The 18,994-nt window shown below is 43.7% G+C and overlaps 1 protein-coding gene across 1 annotated transcript; it reads left to right on the top strand.

Annotated features, from left to right (window-relative positions):
• Positions 1-5,549: 5,549 nt before the first annotated feature.
• map6d1 (MAP6 domain containing 1) lies at positions 5,550-18,650 on the top strand. The gene is made up of 3 exons (XM_050033146.1): positions 5,550-6,390; positions 8,627-8,951; positions 17,990-18,650. The coding sequence occupies exons 1-3, from the start codon at positions 5,855-5,857 to the stop codon at positions 18,065-18,067; spliced, it is 939 nt and encodes a 312-aa protein (XP_049889103.1). The 5' UTR covers positions 5,550-5,854; the 3' UTR covers positions 18,068-18,650.
• Positions 18,651-18,994: the final 344 nt, after the last annotated feature.

Here is an 18,994-nt window from a genome sequence, read left to right as displayed (position 1 = left end):
TGAAAGTTAAGGTGGCGAAAGTCCGACTGTGGCGGGCGGGAGGGATGGGTCCAACAAACATCGACTTTCACCTGAGAGAGCGATGTTTGCATCCTGTAAGATTATAAAACTAAACCCAATTCTTTTTTCCTAAACCTAACCACGTGTGTTTGTTGTTGAAGGAAAGAAAACGTCAATTCACAGTGTCGTACCAACGTAGTGTGTTTATTTTGAAAGAGACCGTATGTAAACTTTAAATTTCCTGTGAAAACGGAAGTGTATTTTGAAAGAAGACAATGCATGTAACAGGCAGAACTTGACACGCTGTCCCAGAACATCAACAACCAACGCACCCAGGGTACCTTGCACGTCACATGTGGACGTGGAAAGTCCATGACCAAACGTCAATATGTGACGAGGGTGGAGTGAGAATGCATTGGCATATATACCATCCACAGTCACCTTGTCACATGAAGCTGTCACGTCGCCACGTAGGCAACATAAGATAAAATGGGACAGTTACTGATGTTTAAAAAGGACAGCAAACAATTTAGCTCATTTTTTAAATGGTTAAATCCACTTATCACTTCAGGCATTAATTCGTTAATATGGCACCCTTCATACTTTCCTCCTACCTCTCTGCCACACTCTCTCTGTTCTTTTACTGCCCATTTCCTTGGTGCCATATGGCTACAGTGGGTAGGCCTATCAAAAGTGTTAATATATCCTTCAAAACTATTCTTCCCTCCTCTACCAGGGTGTGTGTGTGTGCATGAGAGAGAGTGAGGGAGACATGCAAGTGAGCATACTCGTATTGTATGTGCACTTGAGTGAGATGTGCATAAATACAGGTGTGTGTGTGTAGCAGTGATAGCTAATTCTGGATTATTGTGGCTGACATGGACTCACTGCGTTTCACTTCCTTGCAAGTTTTGGGACTAGTGGTTCTTTGGATCTTTGCTCTGCCCATCCTGGTTATCTCAGACCAATCAAAATGAGTAACAATCCAGTAACGTGTGGTGGTTGGCTGCTAATATTAAAGAGCCCAGGATGTAAAATTATTTGTCCCATTTTACCTGACTTCACCAAACATCACAAAAACAGTTGTACAGATGAAGCAGTATCAGTCTCCATCAGTGTAAAACACTCATGCATATGAATAGAAACGTCCTCTCTCTGGAGAAGGGGTTGAATGAGATCTGGCAAAGCCTGTTAGAAATGAGCACTTATCTGATGCCATGATGGCTGGTCTTGTTTTTCTGGTTTTGAATTTCACACTGCTCACCAAGTCGTGGCACTGGACTAAAAGACTGAAATATGAAACTGTAGGCTACATGTGGTGATTAAATCAAGCTCCACCTTGACCAGCTGTAACAGTAAAATGCTTCTTTTACTATTACTGGGCCGCTCACTCATCCATTCTTGCATGGTGGAAGAAAGAAAGGTCCCCCAACAACTACAAACTCTTCAGTCCCACTGCTGTTAGCAGATGACTTTTTAACAGCAGCTTTGTAGTGGACAGTACTTCAAAAATCTGGAAACAGATAAATAAAATATATACAGGCTCCTAAAATCTATATAATCTAATCAGTCTTTTAAACTGGGTCTAACTGATATTGTATTCTCTACCTGGAAAAAGAGAGGCATTTGTAAAATAGGTGACCTTTATATTAGGGGGAACTTTGCCTGATTTGCACAGTTAAGAGCTGTTCACAATATGCCTGCATCAAGTCTTTGTTTTAGATACCAGCAAATCCCTCATTATGTCTGAAAGCATATGCCCGACTTTGAAATACTGTCTGAACGTGAGCCTCTAATGGCGATTGTTATGGCTCTAAGACCATCACAAATAAGGAAACGCATGGGGAGTTACATATAAATAAGTAATTTATTTTAACAAAAATTCAAGAATAAACAATATAACCAAGTATTACTCCATTAAACAGAAGAAACTGGCAAGAAAACACTCTGCCAGGTCAGCTCAAGATAATGCAAACTAAACTATACAAAAACTCAAGTTAATGCAATCAACGCAGCATGGTGCCAGAAAAAGAAGAGGCCCCAAGTTCCCAAAGATCAAACAGACACATGTAGATGAGCTGAATATAAAACTAACAGATGAAGTCTGGGATNAGCACTCTGAAACAAAAGAACATAAACAACACCAACACCAAACCCTAGTGGAGGCCCTGGGGCCGTCACACGATTAATACGTTTGATCCTGTCCACCAGGGAGCGGGTTCTTATTTCTATGAGATCCTACTGAGCAGTTTCCCACTGGACACCTTAAAGATCAAACAGACACATGTAGATGAGCTGAATATAAAACTAACAGATGAAGTCTGGGATGAATGTTTAAGGAATATACACAACTGTTCAATCAATGTCAGACTTTGTCTTCTTTACTGAAGTTTCACCAGTCTGCAACCGCTGTAAATCTACAATTAGCAATTTAGCACATGCTTTCTGGTCATGCAGTGAATTGTATACATATTGGAAGAATATTTTTCACTGTTTCTCTGAGGCTTTTGGGAAATCGATGAGGGTGGAGGTGTTGTGTTTGTAAGATTTGGGGCCCTGTACTGAAATTCTCTCAGGGTGAAGGCTTTTGTAATAATATTTTTTCAGATGAAGCACTGTGCTGTGCGTATTTTACCTTTACTTTATACATAATTTTTACTACTACTACTTTGTTCTAATCACTCTGACTGTGGCCACTGTTACATATGGTACTTGTATACTTAAGTAAAAGGTCTGAATACTTCTTCCATGTGTGGCTTTTTGGACATACTGTGTAAGAAAAAGAAATGTACACACCGACAGTTCATTTCAAAAAAGTCCACTGTGCAGCAGAGTAATGTCATGTATTCCCCTGCAGATGGTGGTATCGCACTGCTCTTTCCAAAGGATTCTACTTCCTGGATATTGCTCATTACCCCTATCAGAAATTCACTGATAACCTAACAATGCTCATCCTCTTTCATTATCTGATGCTGAAAAGTCATCTGCAGCTAATGAATATGGCTCATTACACCACAAAACCTGTGCCATCTATCACTGAAAGTACAGTGGTGTAAAGATGAAGTGTCTGTTCATCTTCATCGACGAGCGCTGCCTTTCCTGTGTCACCTCAGTGACTCTTAAACTGTTGTGCTGCCTCCCTGTGAGAGGCTCATCTTCTCTGTGAACAGCTCACACACGGAAGTTCTGATGCCTTCAGTGCATCCAGTGCCACTCTGTCAACTTAACGCACATCCCACCGTTTCACACTCGCTCAAACTGTAATCAGCTGTAATAAATGTGGCCAGGAAGAGCTCTCTCATCTGCTGTCTTTTTTATCTTTTACTGCCAAACTGGCATCATGGAGAAATAACCAGTAATCTCAGAAGAATCAGAGCACTGTGGAGTCTCTTCATCCATTTCTAATACCACATGAAAGGCAAGCTACAGTTGTTTGTAACAGATCATGTTGAGGATGAGTTGGTGGCTCAGTGTGCAAAGACATGATGTGCTTATAGTGTCAAGATATGGAGTCTTCTTTGGCAAATACTGCTGTCATGGATAAAACTTTTAGGGATCCTGTATGGTACTATATTGGCTTTCCACTGGTTCTTTCCCCACTGAACTTAACTAGCAGAAGAACCAGTGGAGAAGCTCTAAAGAACGATACAGGGCCTGTGTTGTTCTTTAGAGGTTCTTCAGTTTAGTTAAGTTTACTGGGGGGAAAATTAAAGACACTACATTAAAATATCCTGTAACTGTGTATTTCCAGAGGATAACACATTAATGTATCGTGCACAGATATAAATAAGTTTGTAAACCACTGCTCTAATGGTTATAGCACTATATGACAAAGTCACCTTAAGGAGATGGATGCCACATAGCACTAAAACAAGCCAAACAACTGCTTCCTAGTCCTCACACCTAAACAGCAAAATACATCATGTGTCCATGCCTTTAAAAACAATCTGTATGAGCGACTGTGACTATATTTACTTTCAGGCAACAGCCTTTTCTTGTGAGAGTTACACTACTTGCTCCTTTGAATTGCTTCAGTCGCTTTCAACAGAGGACTGACAGAGATATTTTCTATGACAAAAAGGCTGAGCAACAACCTGCATGAGGAAAATGAGCCCCAGAGACCAAGCGACAATGCTCTGAGCAACACATGGGCTAATCTAGGCTTGGTAATGGGGGAATGTCATGATGGGCCCTTCAAGCAGCCCACCCACCCAGGGCCACGTGTGAGCTTGTTACAGCTGACATTTGACTTGTAGGAACCCAAAGCTGTTACTAATAACATTAATTCATTCATGTTCCGTAACTGCTTATCCTGTTGGGGGTTGCGGTGGGGCTGGAGCCTATCCCAGCTGACAGTGGGCAAGAGGTGGGGTACACCAGACTATCACAGGGCTGACACATAGAGACAGACAGACAACCATTCATGCTCACATTCACACCTACCGACAATTTAGAGTCACCAATTAACCTGCATGTCTTTGGACTGTGGGAGGAAGCTGGAGTACCTGGAGAAAACCCACCAGCCTGAGAGGCTGCCCCACCCTGGGAATAAGGAAAAACTCTGACAGTGTGTCAGTCAGCATAAACATACTGGCAGCTGAAACTGAGGCAGCTCAATGCCAAACTGCAAGAATTAACTGATTAATCGATTAGTTTTCAACTATTAAATTAATCACCAACTAATTGAATAATTATCAATCTGTTTGGGTAATTTTCTAAAGAAAAACAGTAAAAATTCTCTAAATTCAACTTAAAAAATATGAATTTTTTTATAGTGTTCTTACTCGTCTGTGACAGTGAACTGAATATCTTTGGGTTGTGAACAAAACAAGACATTTGAGGACGTCATCTTGGGCTTTGGGCCACACCGATCCACATTTTTCACTATTTTCTGACACTTTATAAACCAAATAACTAATGACAATTAATGTAAATTAACCATCATCAATTTCTTCCTGTGACATGTAAAAAAGGGTTCTCTGTGGGCTCCATCATGATAACTCACCATTAATCCTAATATGTACAATAGGCTGTAACATAACGTGTGCACTACACACTGAATTTAATCTTAAAGCAAATAAATACACACTTCTTTTGATAAAAATTCACTGTGAGGAATGTTTTTTTATCTGAACCTCATTACCTCCATAGAAGTGCAGCAGGTTGATGCAACACATGGCAAATAGTAACCATGAGAAATAAGAGCCATTTCAAATATATTCTCCACACACACACACACTCCAGCTGGGGTCATCAGGTTTGATGAGTGTTTAAGTTGAACCTCTAACACGTCTACCAGCCTACTGTAGCTACTGTAGGTTTGACGCTGCATCATAATTATGTAACCCTCAGCATGCTGGCAACAGTTAAGGTACAGTAATATCAGTGATGCCAAGTGTGGAAGCCATAAATCATCTCTGCTTCAGGATCTGAATCGCAGGAGCGTCAGGAGGAGAAAAATCACAAGGTTTATTATTATTTAGAGTCGGATGCGGACTCTGTGCAGTCAGCTGGAGATGCGGAGAATAATTTGCCACAGATTCCTCTGCATAGTGGAGGCACTATCACAGACCACGTGAGAGGAATATTCAATGACGGTCCCCGACAGACCGGTTCATCTCTGCTGGCACTCCTCTGCTGCTGACATGGACTCTTGGACACTGTGTTTCCCCAGCTTCCCACAAACGGACGCGGAGGGAGGGCGACACTCCGTCTGAATGTAACCTCTCATCTTTTGCCGTTTTCTCTTCTTTTTTCTGTTCTTTTTTGTTTCATTTTCTTCTTCTTCTTCTTCTTCTTCTTCTTCTTTTTCCTCCTCCTCCTCCACAAGTCAAACACTCACAGAGGGGGGGTGATGGCTTGGCCGTGCATCAGCAGAGTGTGCTGCCTGGCTCGCTTCTGGAACCAGTTCGACAAATCGGACCTGTCCGTCCCGCTCACCATCCAGAACTACTCGGACATCGCCGAGCAGGAGGTGCGGTCCGTCACCAAACAGGTCTCCGCGTCGGAGCGCGCGCAAGGGAATAACTACTCGACCCCGAACCCGCGTGCCGCCGGCGACTCTCCTGCGCCCAAAGATGGCACGGGCACCCGGGGATCGTTCCGGGCGCGGAAGGAGCCCAGCTACAAGCCCCGGGAGGACTACCACCCGCCCGGAGTGCCTTTCCCCAGTGTTACCCAGTACAAGCAGGATTTCAAACCCTGGCCCATTCCCAGGAAGGAGAATTTCCCGTGGATTAGTAACGGGGGCAGCAGGGCGGACAGTGTGTCGGACAGCCCGGGGAACAGTTACCACAGCCAGGCACAGCCCGGGGAGAGAGAGGAGCGGGGCAGGGGGCAGAGGTGGGGAGAGCAGCAGGTGATGGAGGGGAGCAAAACCAGCTCCTACAGGTAGGACAGCTCATCCTCTATTAGTAGCTACTTGTTTCAGCACCTGTCGCTGTCCTCTGCATCTGACTGATGGAGCAGCCAGGATGTGTGTGTGTGTGTGTGTGTGTGTGTGTGTGTGTGTGTGGGGAGAATTACTGTGAAGGAGAAAGAGCCACCAAAAAGTGTCCACTTTGCAGAGGGACTCATGCAGCATGGGAGGCCAACTGTCCACAGAGAGTGAAGGGAGACAGAAATAATCAGGACTGGGTCTAAGAAAAGAATTAGCAAGTGACAAGGTGTGAGACGGGAAGCTAAGGAGGACAAGTTAGTCAGGATGCATGAACAATTTTGCTTTTGTAAGGATCAGGTGATTTTTGGGCCTTTTTGGCAATGGTTAATAACTGGGAAAACTGACACCATTATAGATGCAGACAGGACATGTGCAGCAGCAGTTGGAACAAGCTCTCTCAACCCCCTGGAAAAAAATATTGATAGTCGAATTGGAAATGGGTGGGACTGGGTTATCATTATTTTACTGAGTAAGTAAAGACTTTAGTTTAAATCCAGTGATGTTAGATGGTGGCAGTGCAACATTTTGGATGCCAACCGCTTAGAAGAAGAAGAGGAAAAAGAAGCAGTCAGGTAATCTGGCAGTCAGTTGGTGATTTGCTGATGGCTGCTTTGATGCCTAATTAGATGTGTTTTAATAGTTCATTGACTTCCAGGGTCGACCCAGCAAGCCTGCATGGAGATAGGGGCCATCAATAATTCTCTTACACATTTCATATTCATATTAGAGAGAGCTAAAGTATGAATATTTGATATTTTTCCTGCATTTTATTTTAGGATATGTGGATGGGAAGTTTTAGAGCAGTGATTCCGAACTTTTTGGGCCCTTAACCCTTTAAAAAGAAGCAATGATTACTTACAATCCTCTGCCAAATGATTTACATGCATCGCAATGAAAGAGAGCTAAATCTAATTTGATGATGTTTCTCAACTTGCTTCCTGTCATTTTCTCCTGATCCCTTGGTTGGTCCAGACCCCTGTTAAGAGTTATATAAACAACCTAAGGTAATTATTAAAGGGGTATTCTGGTGATTTAGTTGCTTAACTTGGGGGACAACTCTGGAAAATCCAGAGGCTGCGATATCTGGGGTCTCATTTCTAAACATTGCGTACACACAAAACCAGGCCTGAAAGAGCCATACGCTACTTCCCAGGGAAAAGCTGTGATCTACAAAAACACACCTGATGGGAGAGACTTTGCCCCATGCTCACGAACATTCTGGAGACTGGAAATTGGTGACGCAGATGGTGAGGTGGAAGCCTGATTGTAGAAACCATTTTTGGCTTTTGTCTGTACGCACATTTTTAGTATGGATCCTACGCACTGTTTTATAAATGACACCCCAGGTCTTTTGGCTACTGTTCAAGCTCCACGAACACTGGATCCTACACACATCAAATAATGCAACTCGAAAGCATCTTTCATTTACCCTCACTGCCTGATTAGTGTTGGCTCTATCCCCCAGTCTCAAACCCAGTCCACGACATCAGCAGGGTTTTTTCCCAGACTTAAGCAAGCTCCATCCCAAGCTACAGAAGACATCACAAGACAACTGTTTTCACAAGCTAAGCACTCCCTGTGACAAGTAAACTGATCGTCATGTGTAACATTGGTAGAATGGCCCTTTAAACCGACTCTACTAATTTTCAACCAGCTTTGTGTCATCACAATGTGGGTAGTATGCGTAAATGAACGTTGCATTGCCTATTTCTTGCCTCTTTTTTTTTTTTTTTCAGAAACATTTTAGTGTACTGTTTAGCTGTAGTACAAGAGTTATTAAACAGGAAGTGGGTGCCATACTGTTTCCTTTACTGTGTGAACAGAGGCTGGAAAAAATGAGATCAAACAGAAAAAACAAGGCAGCGCTGATCAAATATGAACCAACATTCTGTAACTGCGTTTTCAGAATGTTTGCCGGAACATATTTTAGTTCACTGTTTAACTGCAACACGTTACCGTTGGTTAACAGCCGGCTGCCAATACATCACCCACCAGTGGGTGCGTTTATGGGTCCGATGTGGCACCAATTTCAAAGTATTTGCATCTTTCTACTGCACAGGCAGCCTAGTTTTATAAAAAAAAGACCTTCTTTCCAGTAGTGAAATACTTATTAATAAGACACAGTTAAACAAACTTTAGCCTGTACTGAGCCTCCATCAACCACCTGATGCATCTGTCTTCCTCCAGGCAAGAGTACAGGCCCTGGACGGGGGTGAAACCAGCCAAAAGTGCGAGGAAAAATCCTCCAGCTCAGTACTCCAGCCCAGGGACAGAGGCCACCCATGTCCCGCGTGAGACTAGCTACCAGGCTGCCTACAGCGGGGAGGTCCACAGGTCCTTAGGGCTGCATCAGGGGGAGCACAATATCGTATCTGCCGCCTCCAATGTACAACCTGCTGCTGTCCCCCTGCCCATTCCCACTGCCCTGCAAACTGGCAGCTCACCCATCCCCTCCAGCCTCCAGCAGAGCGTCCCACCTGAGAGGACCGAGCTCGGTACAACCAAGGGAGAGGTAAGCAAAGACAGCAGAGTTGCTCAAATGGTGTATTATCCCGATATATTAAAGCTGGTGTCAGTCCTTCAGCTGGAGGAGCCATGTAATGTACGTTACTAAAACAGCTGTAGGTTCGAAGAGCTCGTTGGAGGAGCTACAGGTTTAAATTGCAGCATGCTCCTCCTGAAAGTCATCTTCGCTTATCTCCCTGGTGGCCTGTTGCTGTTGGGGCGTTTCAGAAAAGTGATACAGCATTCTGTCCCTAAGCAGCTCAAAGTGACCCAGCTGTTTAAAACAGGCCATGTACTGTGTTAGGTAACACTCTGCTGGTGCTACACTCATTACTTTGACCTGAATAGAGCCGGCTTGATGAGAACAAAAAACTAAATCAGTAATTCTTCCAACTGTGGTTCATTTTCATCAGATAACAAAACAAATCTGTAGAGAAATATGTTGATGTCTGTCTTTAAATAAATCCTTCTTGGTGATTTTATTTTATCATTTAGAGGGAAAATATAAACATATTTCATGAAATGTACAAATCCTAATCTGTAATTTATATCTGGAGTCTAAAGTTTGAAGGGTTTAAGTTTTTTTTCCTGGCTCAGGAACAATTATATGATACAATACAATAACTAGAATTAGCACATGAATTATAGAGTTATGGCCAAAAACATGTTTTGTGAGGTCACTAGGACCTTGACCTTTGACCACCAAATTCAAATGAGTTCATTGTTGAGTCCAAGTTGACATTTGTGCCAATTTTGACGATATCCCTCAAGGTGTTCTTGAGATATCACATTCATGAGAATGTGACGGGCAGGGTCACAGTAACCTTGACCTATGACCATTGACCACCAAATCTGAATTAGTTCATTAACTCAAAGGGGACTTTAGTGCCAAGTTTGAAGAAATAGATATCACGTTCACGAGAATGAGACAGATGAGGTTACAGTGACCTTGACCTTTGACCTATGACCACCAAAATCTAACCAGTTCATCGTTAAGTCCAAGTGGACGTTTGTGCCAAACTTGAAGAAATCCCTTAAGGTGATCTTGAGATGTCGCATTCATGAGAATGCAACAGACAGGATCACAGTGACCTTGACCTTTGACCACTGACTACCTAATTTTAATCAGGTCATCCTCGACTCAAAGTGGACATTTGTGCCAAATTTGAAGAAATTCCCTCGAGGAGTTCTTGACATATTGCATTCACGAGAATGAGACAGACAAGGCCACAGTGGCCTTGACCTTTGACCACCAAAATCAATTGGGTTCATTGTTGAGTCCAAGTGGACATTTTTTCCAAACTTGAAGAAATCCCTCGAGGTGTTCTTGTGATATTGTGTTCACAAGAATGACACAGCCAAAGTCACAGTGACCTTGACCTTTGACCATCAAAATCAAATGAGTTCATTGCCCAAGTGGACGTTTGTGCCAAATTTGAGGAAATTCCTTAAGAGATGCCGTAATCAGAGCTTCTCTGTGGTTTGTTGTGGTGACAGTCCGGCTGTGCATGCATGTTAGTGCATGTAAATCCTTGTGTGTGTGTCCCACTGGCTAGCGAATCGCAGCCACTCTGCATTGCGCTCATACGGTGGTTACAGCTGAACGCAGAAGCATAGCGCCCATGGTCAGGTTTCCTGCAATTAACACCATTAGCTTTGTTAGCACTGTTGCTGTTCACGCTGTTAGCACCATTAGCTGCTAGGTGAGAGCCATATGCAGACAACCTCTGAATCATAGATAGCTCCAAATAAAGTACAGAGGTAGTTTAATATAATCAGGGGCAAAATGGCAGTTGAAGAATAACCGAAATGTTCACACAGTTTTACATTTTGACCCAGATTTGCGCTCTCAGACATGAGACAGAAAGACGGGCGCACAAAGAACCAGATGTCTGATTGAAGCATAACTAACAACAACAAGGCGAGAGGATTTGCTCAGGAAGCCAGGAACTCATCAGTTCTGTCAGGTTGTTCCAGATTATCGGATAAACTGAACGGGGTGAGGGGCACATCCCCCTTTCCTCTGTCTGTGCCCCTCCCTGGGTGCTGCGGCTCAGGTCAGCTGTTTTGCATGACAGTAAGCAAGATAGTTTTTGGGAATCTCCAGAGGTTTAGTGCCATCCCTCTTCCCCGCCCACACCCCTCTGTGCCATCTGCCAGTGGAGAGCTGGGACTGGTCTGGGCTGGGCCGGGTCAGGCTGCTCTGTCTGTTTGCACACTGTGTAGCAATAAATCTCACACTGAAAGATATCTGGGAAGGTTAAAAATGGTTGGGTTTTTTAGTGGGAAAAGCTGTTTGCAGAGCTTTAGCTATCACTGAGGACACTGAGGTCCTCTGTATTTGTTTTAGGAATCTGGGGGAAGTTTTAAGTCTACTTTAGTGAATATTTTATTGCCAGTAGTTTGTTGACTTACTATATTCAAACTTTTACGCTAATAAATAATAAAGGATTCATTATTTCCCACCAGAATATTATTGTAGCAATGTGCAGAATTGATAGCCAATGAAAAATATGAGCAAATCCCTGACATCTCTGGATAAATAAACACATTTAAATATGAGAGTATGTTTAGTAGGGCTGCCCACGAATAAGAATTTTCCTAGTCGGACAACAGTCATCATTTAGGGCCATTAGTCGACTAGTCGCCTGCATGTTTATGATATTAATTTAATTATTAAATTGTATATTTTGGGCGGGGCAACACAATGGTTTGAGTTGAAGGTGTGAGAAAGAATAGTATCAGTAACATTGTTAACACTGTGCTACATTACAGAGAAATACAAAACCGTACTAATGAACCTTCATTAATATAGGCCTATATTTTATCTACAAGTGCACGTCACACACTGAGCGAGCCGCCTGTTAATGACGCTGTGGGCTAATGGGCATGTAGCTACTTCCATGTTTCAGATGATACGTCATGTTTGTAGTCGACCAATGAAGATGAGTTTACATATCACCTTGGGTTCGTCCTTCACCTTCTCAAAATGATCCCACACTTTGGATTTCCTGCCCGACATGTTATTAACTAGCCTGTGGAATAACCGCAGGTACCAGCCCTGGAAATTAGGGGCCGTACACATGCCGCGTCTTTACCCGCCTGGAAAACACGTGGTTGGGTGCAGGGTGCTACTCTTGTGCCTTTTTTGTGTCAGCTTTCCGGAGTGCAGCGTCTGAGGTTGCTAAGTAACCTTAACAAGCACAGTATAGCCTGAGTGCAGAGCTGATCTTCTTCCAGACGCTGTTTATTAGTGTGTAGGCCTATCATCTGTGGGACAGATGTAAAGCTCTGGGTAGCCCTGCACTAACATGATCAACTTTACCGTATTTATCAGACTGAATATTTACAGAAGAAGGGAACGATATCTGTTGGCTGTGATTGGTTTGTAACTTGACTCCTGTCTGACTAAGATTTGGTCAACTATTAGGGGCTGTCCTAATGTTTACATCCCTTAATGGTCAAACACTTTATTTTCCTCATAACTGTCCATGCTGGAACACCTATATTTACCCTCTGTCTCAGATGCTCCATTTTAGCATCTGTCTCTTTAACCCCCCCCCTCGTGAAAAAGCCCAGTCTGCTCTGATTTGTTCAGCGTTTGGTGTCTTTGCGCCATCATTGCAGCCGGTGGAATAACTGTAATGGAGAATAGTGGCACTTTCTACCATGAAAAAACACCCATAATAGCTTTTAAATACACCTGGACATGTTCCAGCTGGAAAATGATCCAAAATCAGTTGGCATTTACAAAATTAGCAACCAAGATTACAGGCTTTCCTGACATTAGCATGTAGCTACATGTAGCATCTGACGTTAGCTTGTAGCCCAAGTAGAAAAAAGGGTGGAAATCTGAGATTTTTGCTCACAGGGATCACTTCTACATACATATACCTCATTATTAGAAACTTTGCCACTTTTTAATATGAACATCCAACATTGTAACATTGTATATGACACAAAAAGGAGACAGATGATAGCTCCACTTTTTCTGAAAAATGCAGTGTGTCAAGGTCAGCTCGTGAGAAGCTGACATTTTGGAGATGCACAGGACAGAGACATTTGTGTTGGGGAGTAAAACTTGCAGATGATATAACTGAATAAGTGAGATAAAATGAATAAATGAAATGAAAACATTTAAATAATTAAAAAAATGGAATAAATGTTGTTTCAAGTTTTTCTCGGAGAAGGGAGACTTATGACCTCAGTGCTTATAAAGTCTTAGCTACAGCCCTGTGTGTGCACCCTCAGGCCTAAATTTCAGAGGTTTAGGAAAAAGTGATTAATGCATGAGAAAAAATAACTAGTTATTTGCATACTTTTTGGAATAATGACTTCTCTATCAAGCATTAATGTCCCTCACTATCCTGCGTGGTGGTGATGGAGGTCGAACTGAGAGATGTCAATGGCGGGACACGGACTCTATTAATAAACGGTGGCCCAGTTGGAGTAAGAGTTCACGGCACATTAAGAAGGGATGTGCTGCTGGCAGTATGTTTGGCTGTGGGACTGAATACTGCAGTCGATGTTACACACACACACCGCCACTAGCACACACACATACATGTGCAGTTTTCATGCAGTTTCATCAGCTATACCACAATCTGCCAGTGCGACACAAACCAGCCTGGCAGCAAATCAAGCTGATCTTAGATAATCCACCCCAGTCACCGACGGCCCACTCGCTGCCGACTCATTATTGACTCACCAGCCCCCTGCAGAGGTGTCTGACCAAGCATTACACATCCCACTCCAGTATGCATTACAGTGGGTCATGGCACTCCGCTGGTATTTGTCTTCGAGGGCATTCGGATTCTGTACAATACATGACTGCACCAAACTGTGTTATCACCAGCAGGCCAAGCTTCCTCATTTAGCGAGGGGCAGCACAGAGCGACTGTATTCTATTCATTAAAAGATTTAATGGTTAAGTCCCAAATAAGCTGCTGAAATCAGAATAAATCTGCTCTTGATGATAAAGGAGTTGGGCAGCCATGAAATTCTCATTATTGCTCAAATCAATCTGTCAAATTGTGTGCTCCCCCACCTATAACACATCAAATCCATCTCAACAGATAAAAGCCGTCTCTAATTTTATGACATGCGGCAGACAATTGACCGATTAGGACACGCTGATGCTGTTCATCATGAGGGAGATGTGTTTTCTTGAACTCGCTGAACTCACAAACCTAATTTAAAACATCCCAGTGAGAGTTTGCTGCGAGCAGTCAGACGAGAGAATGAGACTCTGTTAAACCTGAAACCCGGCTTGTCCGACTTGTCCCGTTTAAACGAGTGCAGCTCTGAATCCTCAGCACATTAGTGTGCGTGTTAGGAACCAGGCCTGGCAACTGCAACACAAGGCAAACAGATTTGCAAGGATGGGCTGTATAATCCGATGTGTGTGTGTGTGTGTGTGTGTGTGTGTGTGTGTGTGTGTGTGTGTCAGGGATGAGCAAGACAAAACCGCTGAATGGGGAACACATTCAGCATGCAGAGCGGAAACTTCAGCAGGAAACTCTTGCTATGACAAATTCTCGGTTGTTGTATTATAGTCAGCTTAGAAGCAGCAGCTCCCCCGAGATTTAAGATTGTACTCTCAGAGCTCACAGGCAACTGAGCTTAACTTCTGGATACAATGTGTAACGGCGCTGTGTTTTCGTATGGCAGTAACATAGATGCACAGTAGAGGGATGGATATTCTGCTCACAATGGCTTTAAACTGCATAAAGAGGATAGAAAGCCTGAAGGGACAATGCAGCCTAAAATTTACATTCCCATTACCTCCGTTTCTTTCTCTCAATTTAGCCAGGGCTGGAGCCAGAAGGGTGGCACAGGCCCCCCATGGAATCTGAATGACCTCCACCCCTCTTTGAAAACAAAAAACTAAAAAGAGATGCAACTCATCGACAAATTGAGCATAGCGTTAGGTCAGGCAGGACACGATGTCAAGCTCAGCTCACATCCCAGCTACATCGGCTGATCTCAAACAGCCAAATCAACTGATGGAGCAGCTGATTGATGGAAGGGAGTCAGCTGATAGATCACATGATTCTTTTCTATGCAACCAATTGGCGAATCTTATTCAGGGCGTCCTATTTAATCTGCTCTGGCCTGCCTACTGTTGCTGCTTCCTCTGCAAGCCGCTTTGCAACCTGCCTCCATCCCAGCTCCTCCTTTTCATGTTGCGTTTGACTTATCCATGTCATTTCTGTTTGTCATTGATGCTGCTCTGTTCTGTTCCCGGGCGGTTTTTGCTGCTGCTCTCCCTGGCTTTCCATGGAGGCGCATGGAAGGGCAGGAAGTTTTGCCCTCTCTGCTTCAGACATTCCTTGTTTGCATGTGGAAGGGCAGAGAGGTGTGCTCTCTGCCTTAGGCTTTCTGCGTAGACCTAGGAAAGGCAGAGAGGCCCCAGAACAGAGCCATACCGCCAAATATAATAATGCAAATGGAAATAAAGTTCTTTTTGACTTAAGTGCTCCTGACTGAACTATTAACTATTAAAATGTCTTTACACATTTTTACTAATCTTACAAAGGTGCCGCCCTTCTTTAAAGATCCCCTCCACTCAAACATGTGTTTTTCTTATGTTTATGTCCCCTAAAATGTCTGGCCTCGACTATACTTATTGTATCTGTGCACAGTTTGTCACTAGGGAGGGTTCCATGTCATTGGTCCGACAGCCCATTGGTCCGACATCCCATTAGTCCAACGTCCGTTGTTCCGATATGTGATTATACTAGGCTATACTATATTTGTGTATCATAGAGGATCAGCAAACGCAACAAAAGTAGGCTACTGGTCGAAATACAAGTGTCATAGAGAGAACAGAGTGAAACACCATAACCTCCTGTTATTAACTCTGGGATCCGGGTTGTGTGGGGAGCTTTCCGCAGTGCTGAACGGCTCCCGGCGGGCGTATTTCTGCCTTGATGGTGCGCCGCGCCTCTGGGTCAGCTTGAGGCGAAGCAGGCTCACGGCTTATGTGTTTGCCACTTTCTTTTTCATTTTAACCCACACCATGATCTTTTCCTAACCCTAACCAAGTGGTTTTTGTGCCTAAACCTAACCAGACCTTAACCACAGGGCATCATGATGATTTCGGAACAACGGGACTTCGGAACAATGGGTTTAATATGGTCGGAACAATGGGTTTAATATGGTTGGAACGATGGGATGTCGGACCAATGGGCTGTCGGAATAATGGGCTGTCGGACCAATGGGAAGACCCCCTAGGGGGTCGTTGTCACATTCCTCTATTGATGGTGGTGATGTCTGTGCAGTTCCCTAAAATCTGAGATTCAAAACCTAGGCTGGGCAAGCTAGATTAGGTATGTCACTAATGCCAAAGCTAATCACTGTCCACAGTGAGAAACACTACTTGATGGGGGAACAAACTTCAGCACAACACCGACAAAGAAACCTGAAACCTCCAGCGCATAGCAAAGTTTGCATTACCATAGTCAAAGTTTTGACAGCAAAGGTGGTAGAGTTCGCAGTTTTTGGATGTAAACTAGACCAATGTGAACACACTGTAACATCGATATTACTGTAGGTTTCACATAACACTGTGTCAGTCACCAACAGTTACAAGCTAACAAGCTAACCTATGGGATAGTCGCTGATTTTGGCACACAACAAGCTCCTCCATCTGAGTCTGGGTCTGACTGAGGCTCAAACATGGCTGAATCTCTCTGATGTTTCCTCTGATGCCAACACTAGCCTTCTTGATGCACACTGCTCTTCCTCTCAGCAACCTAGCGTGGTCTACCATCGCCACACTTCGCTGTTAAGTTAGTTCATTTGAGAACTGCTTTTTTTTTTTTACTTTTTATTTGGGGATCCCATGCTACACAAAGTATGAATCATAGCAGAGTATTTTTACTTTCTTTACAACATGGCTGGAGGGGAACTTTAAATCAGTGTGCCATCTGCACCCCCAGTTTCTAAACCTGCCACTGTTCCCGCTTTCATTCCTTCCTCCATTGTTTTTCTCTAACTTCTCTTTCCTCCCCCTTTTTTTCTACACCCCTAAAGCTAGGCTTCTCTCTTTGTTATTTTTTTCTCCCCTTGTTTTTCACTTGGACCTCTTCCCTTTTCCCACGCTGCCCGGGACTACAGACGAAGAGCACTGTGCCAAGTTGGCAGGACTCTGGCAGGGAGGAGAGGATTGTATTGAGAGCAGGGGGAAAGGCAAGAGAAGGTTGAGGGAAAAGAGACAAAGCTAGGGAGGAGGATGAGGAGAGAGGAAGGAGATGCAGCATGCGATAGGTGATAGAGAGTGAGAGAGGGAGAGAGAAGTGGGGGAGGGGCTAGTGAGCACCATTTGATGGATTATTTGTTAAAGTGCAATGTTGCACCGGGTTGCAGTCTTCTTTGGCACCAATCTAATTTAGGAGAGAGGCAGACCTGGCTGCTACACTGAGCAGAAAAGCCGGAGTCTGTGTGTGTATGTGTGTGTATGGGAGAAGGGAGGAGGTGAACACACACACACACACACACACACACACACACACACACACACACCAATATGACTTGCTGAACAACATGAACTGCCTTCCCTGCCACCCACAGCGCTGTACAGTCACATTCAAAGTGCTGTTGGAACAGCAAGCCGTCAATCTCTCCAAAGACCTGGTGCTCAGGTTGTCTGATGAAAGCTGCCCGACTCCACAGCTATGTCACTAAATTGAAATAGCCTGGCCCATTTTTATCAACAGATCCAATAATTGCTAGAAAGAATAGAACATGGGCGACTTTCTTTTTTATTCGCCACAGCCAAGATAAACTGTGGTCAGGCTCTGAGAACAGCTGCCATCAGCAGAACACAGCAGCACTAAGCAGGAAATAGCAACACAGTCTAGGACGCTAGCAGTCTGACAGCAGACCTGATGCTTCCTGACGGCACAGCCCAGCCAGTCTCCTCTCATTTCATGGGTCCAGTGTGAGCACCACAGCTGCTGCCCTCTCTGGTTTCATCTCTCTGATCACCTTAAAAGCTGCTGTTACACCTGCCTGTCTCTCTCTGTCTCTCCCATGTCTCAGGAACATCTGGTGAGGACCAAGCTCCCTCCGAACCCTTCTGCTGTCTTTCAAAGCGGATCCAGGGTCTTCAACATCTGACAGCTGCTCCGATTTCCAACCATTCCACTTTGATCGGTTTCAGTTTTAAGGAATCAACAGGGGAATGATTTGAGTCCATTCCACAACACAAGAATCTATGCAAGGGAATGTGTACTGTTGTGAAGCCTGTGGAGCTGCAGCGTCAGTGTCCTGAGCGGAGATGGATAGATAGACGCCCCCTCCTTTTACACTCCTTCCTGCCCCCGTTGCTATGGAAATGAATATGCATGTAACTACATAGTTTTAAAACAAGCTTTTTTTTGTTTATGCAATTATAGATGCACAAGAAACTGGCTGCTGTGTGTGTGTGTGTGAGTTTGTGTGTGTGTGTGTGTGTGTGTGTGGACCTGCTGATTTGCCCTTTTATTGTACATAATGTTGAGTCTGCTCCAATACTGAATGACATGGTTGGTCGTTATGTGAGTATGCTTAGAGTACTTTGTTGCCCTTTGGTGTTTTGCTAGAAATCTGCTAGAATATAAGTTATTTATTTCCTCATTATTCAATGAGTTTACTATTTTGAAAAAGTATTGTTCGGTCTATTATTTTGTAAATCTATTGTTAAGGAAAAAGAACAAACGTATAATGTAAGTGAAAATACAATAAAAGTATATTAGGTTCTTAGCACTTTCTATGAGATGTCACGTGGCTGCATTTTTTTGGTCCATATTGACATGATAGCATCACACACATCTGGTGACTGTGGAGGCCATTGGAGTACAGTGAACTCATTGTCATGTTCAAGAAACCAGTTTGAGATGATGTGAGCTTTGTGACATGGTGCGTTATCCTGCTGGAAGTAGCCATCAGAAGATGGGTACACTGTGGTCATAAAGGGATGGACACGGTCAGCAACAATACTCAGGTAGGCTGTGGTGTTTAAACCATGCTAGGTTGGTACTAAGAAAATATCCCCCACACCATTAC

Source organism: Epinephelus moara, chromosome 21 (genome assembly GCF_006386435.1).
Source record: "Epinephelus moara isolate mb chromosome 21, YSFRI_EMoa_1.0, whole genome shotgun sequence".
Taxonomy (NCBI): domain Eukaryota; kingdom Metazoa; phylum Chordata; class Actinopteri; order Perciformes; family Serranidae; genus Epinephelus; species Epinephelus moara.
Note: the sequence above shows the minus strand (reverse complement) of the source record. Positions and strands in the feature narration are given on the sequence as shown.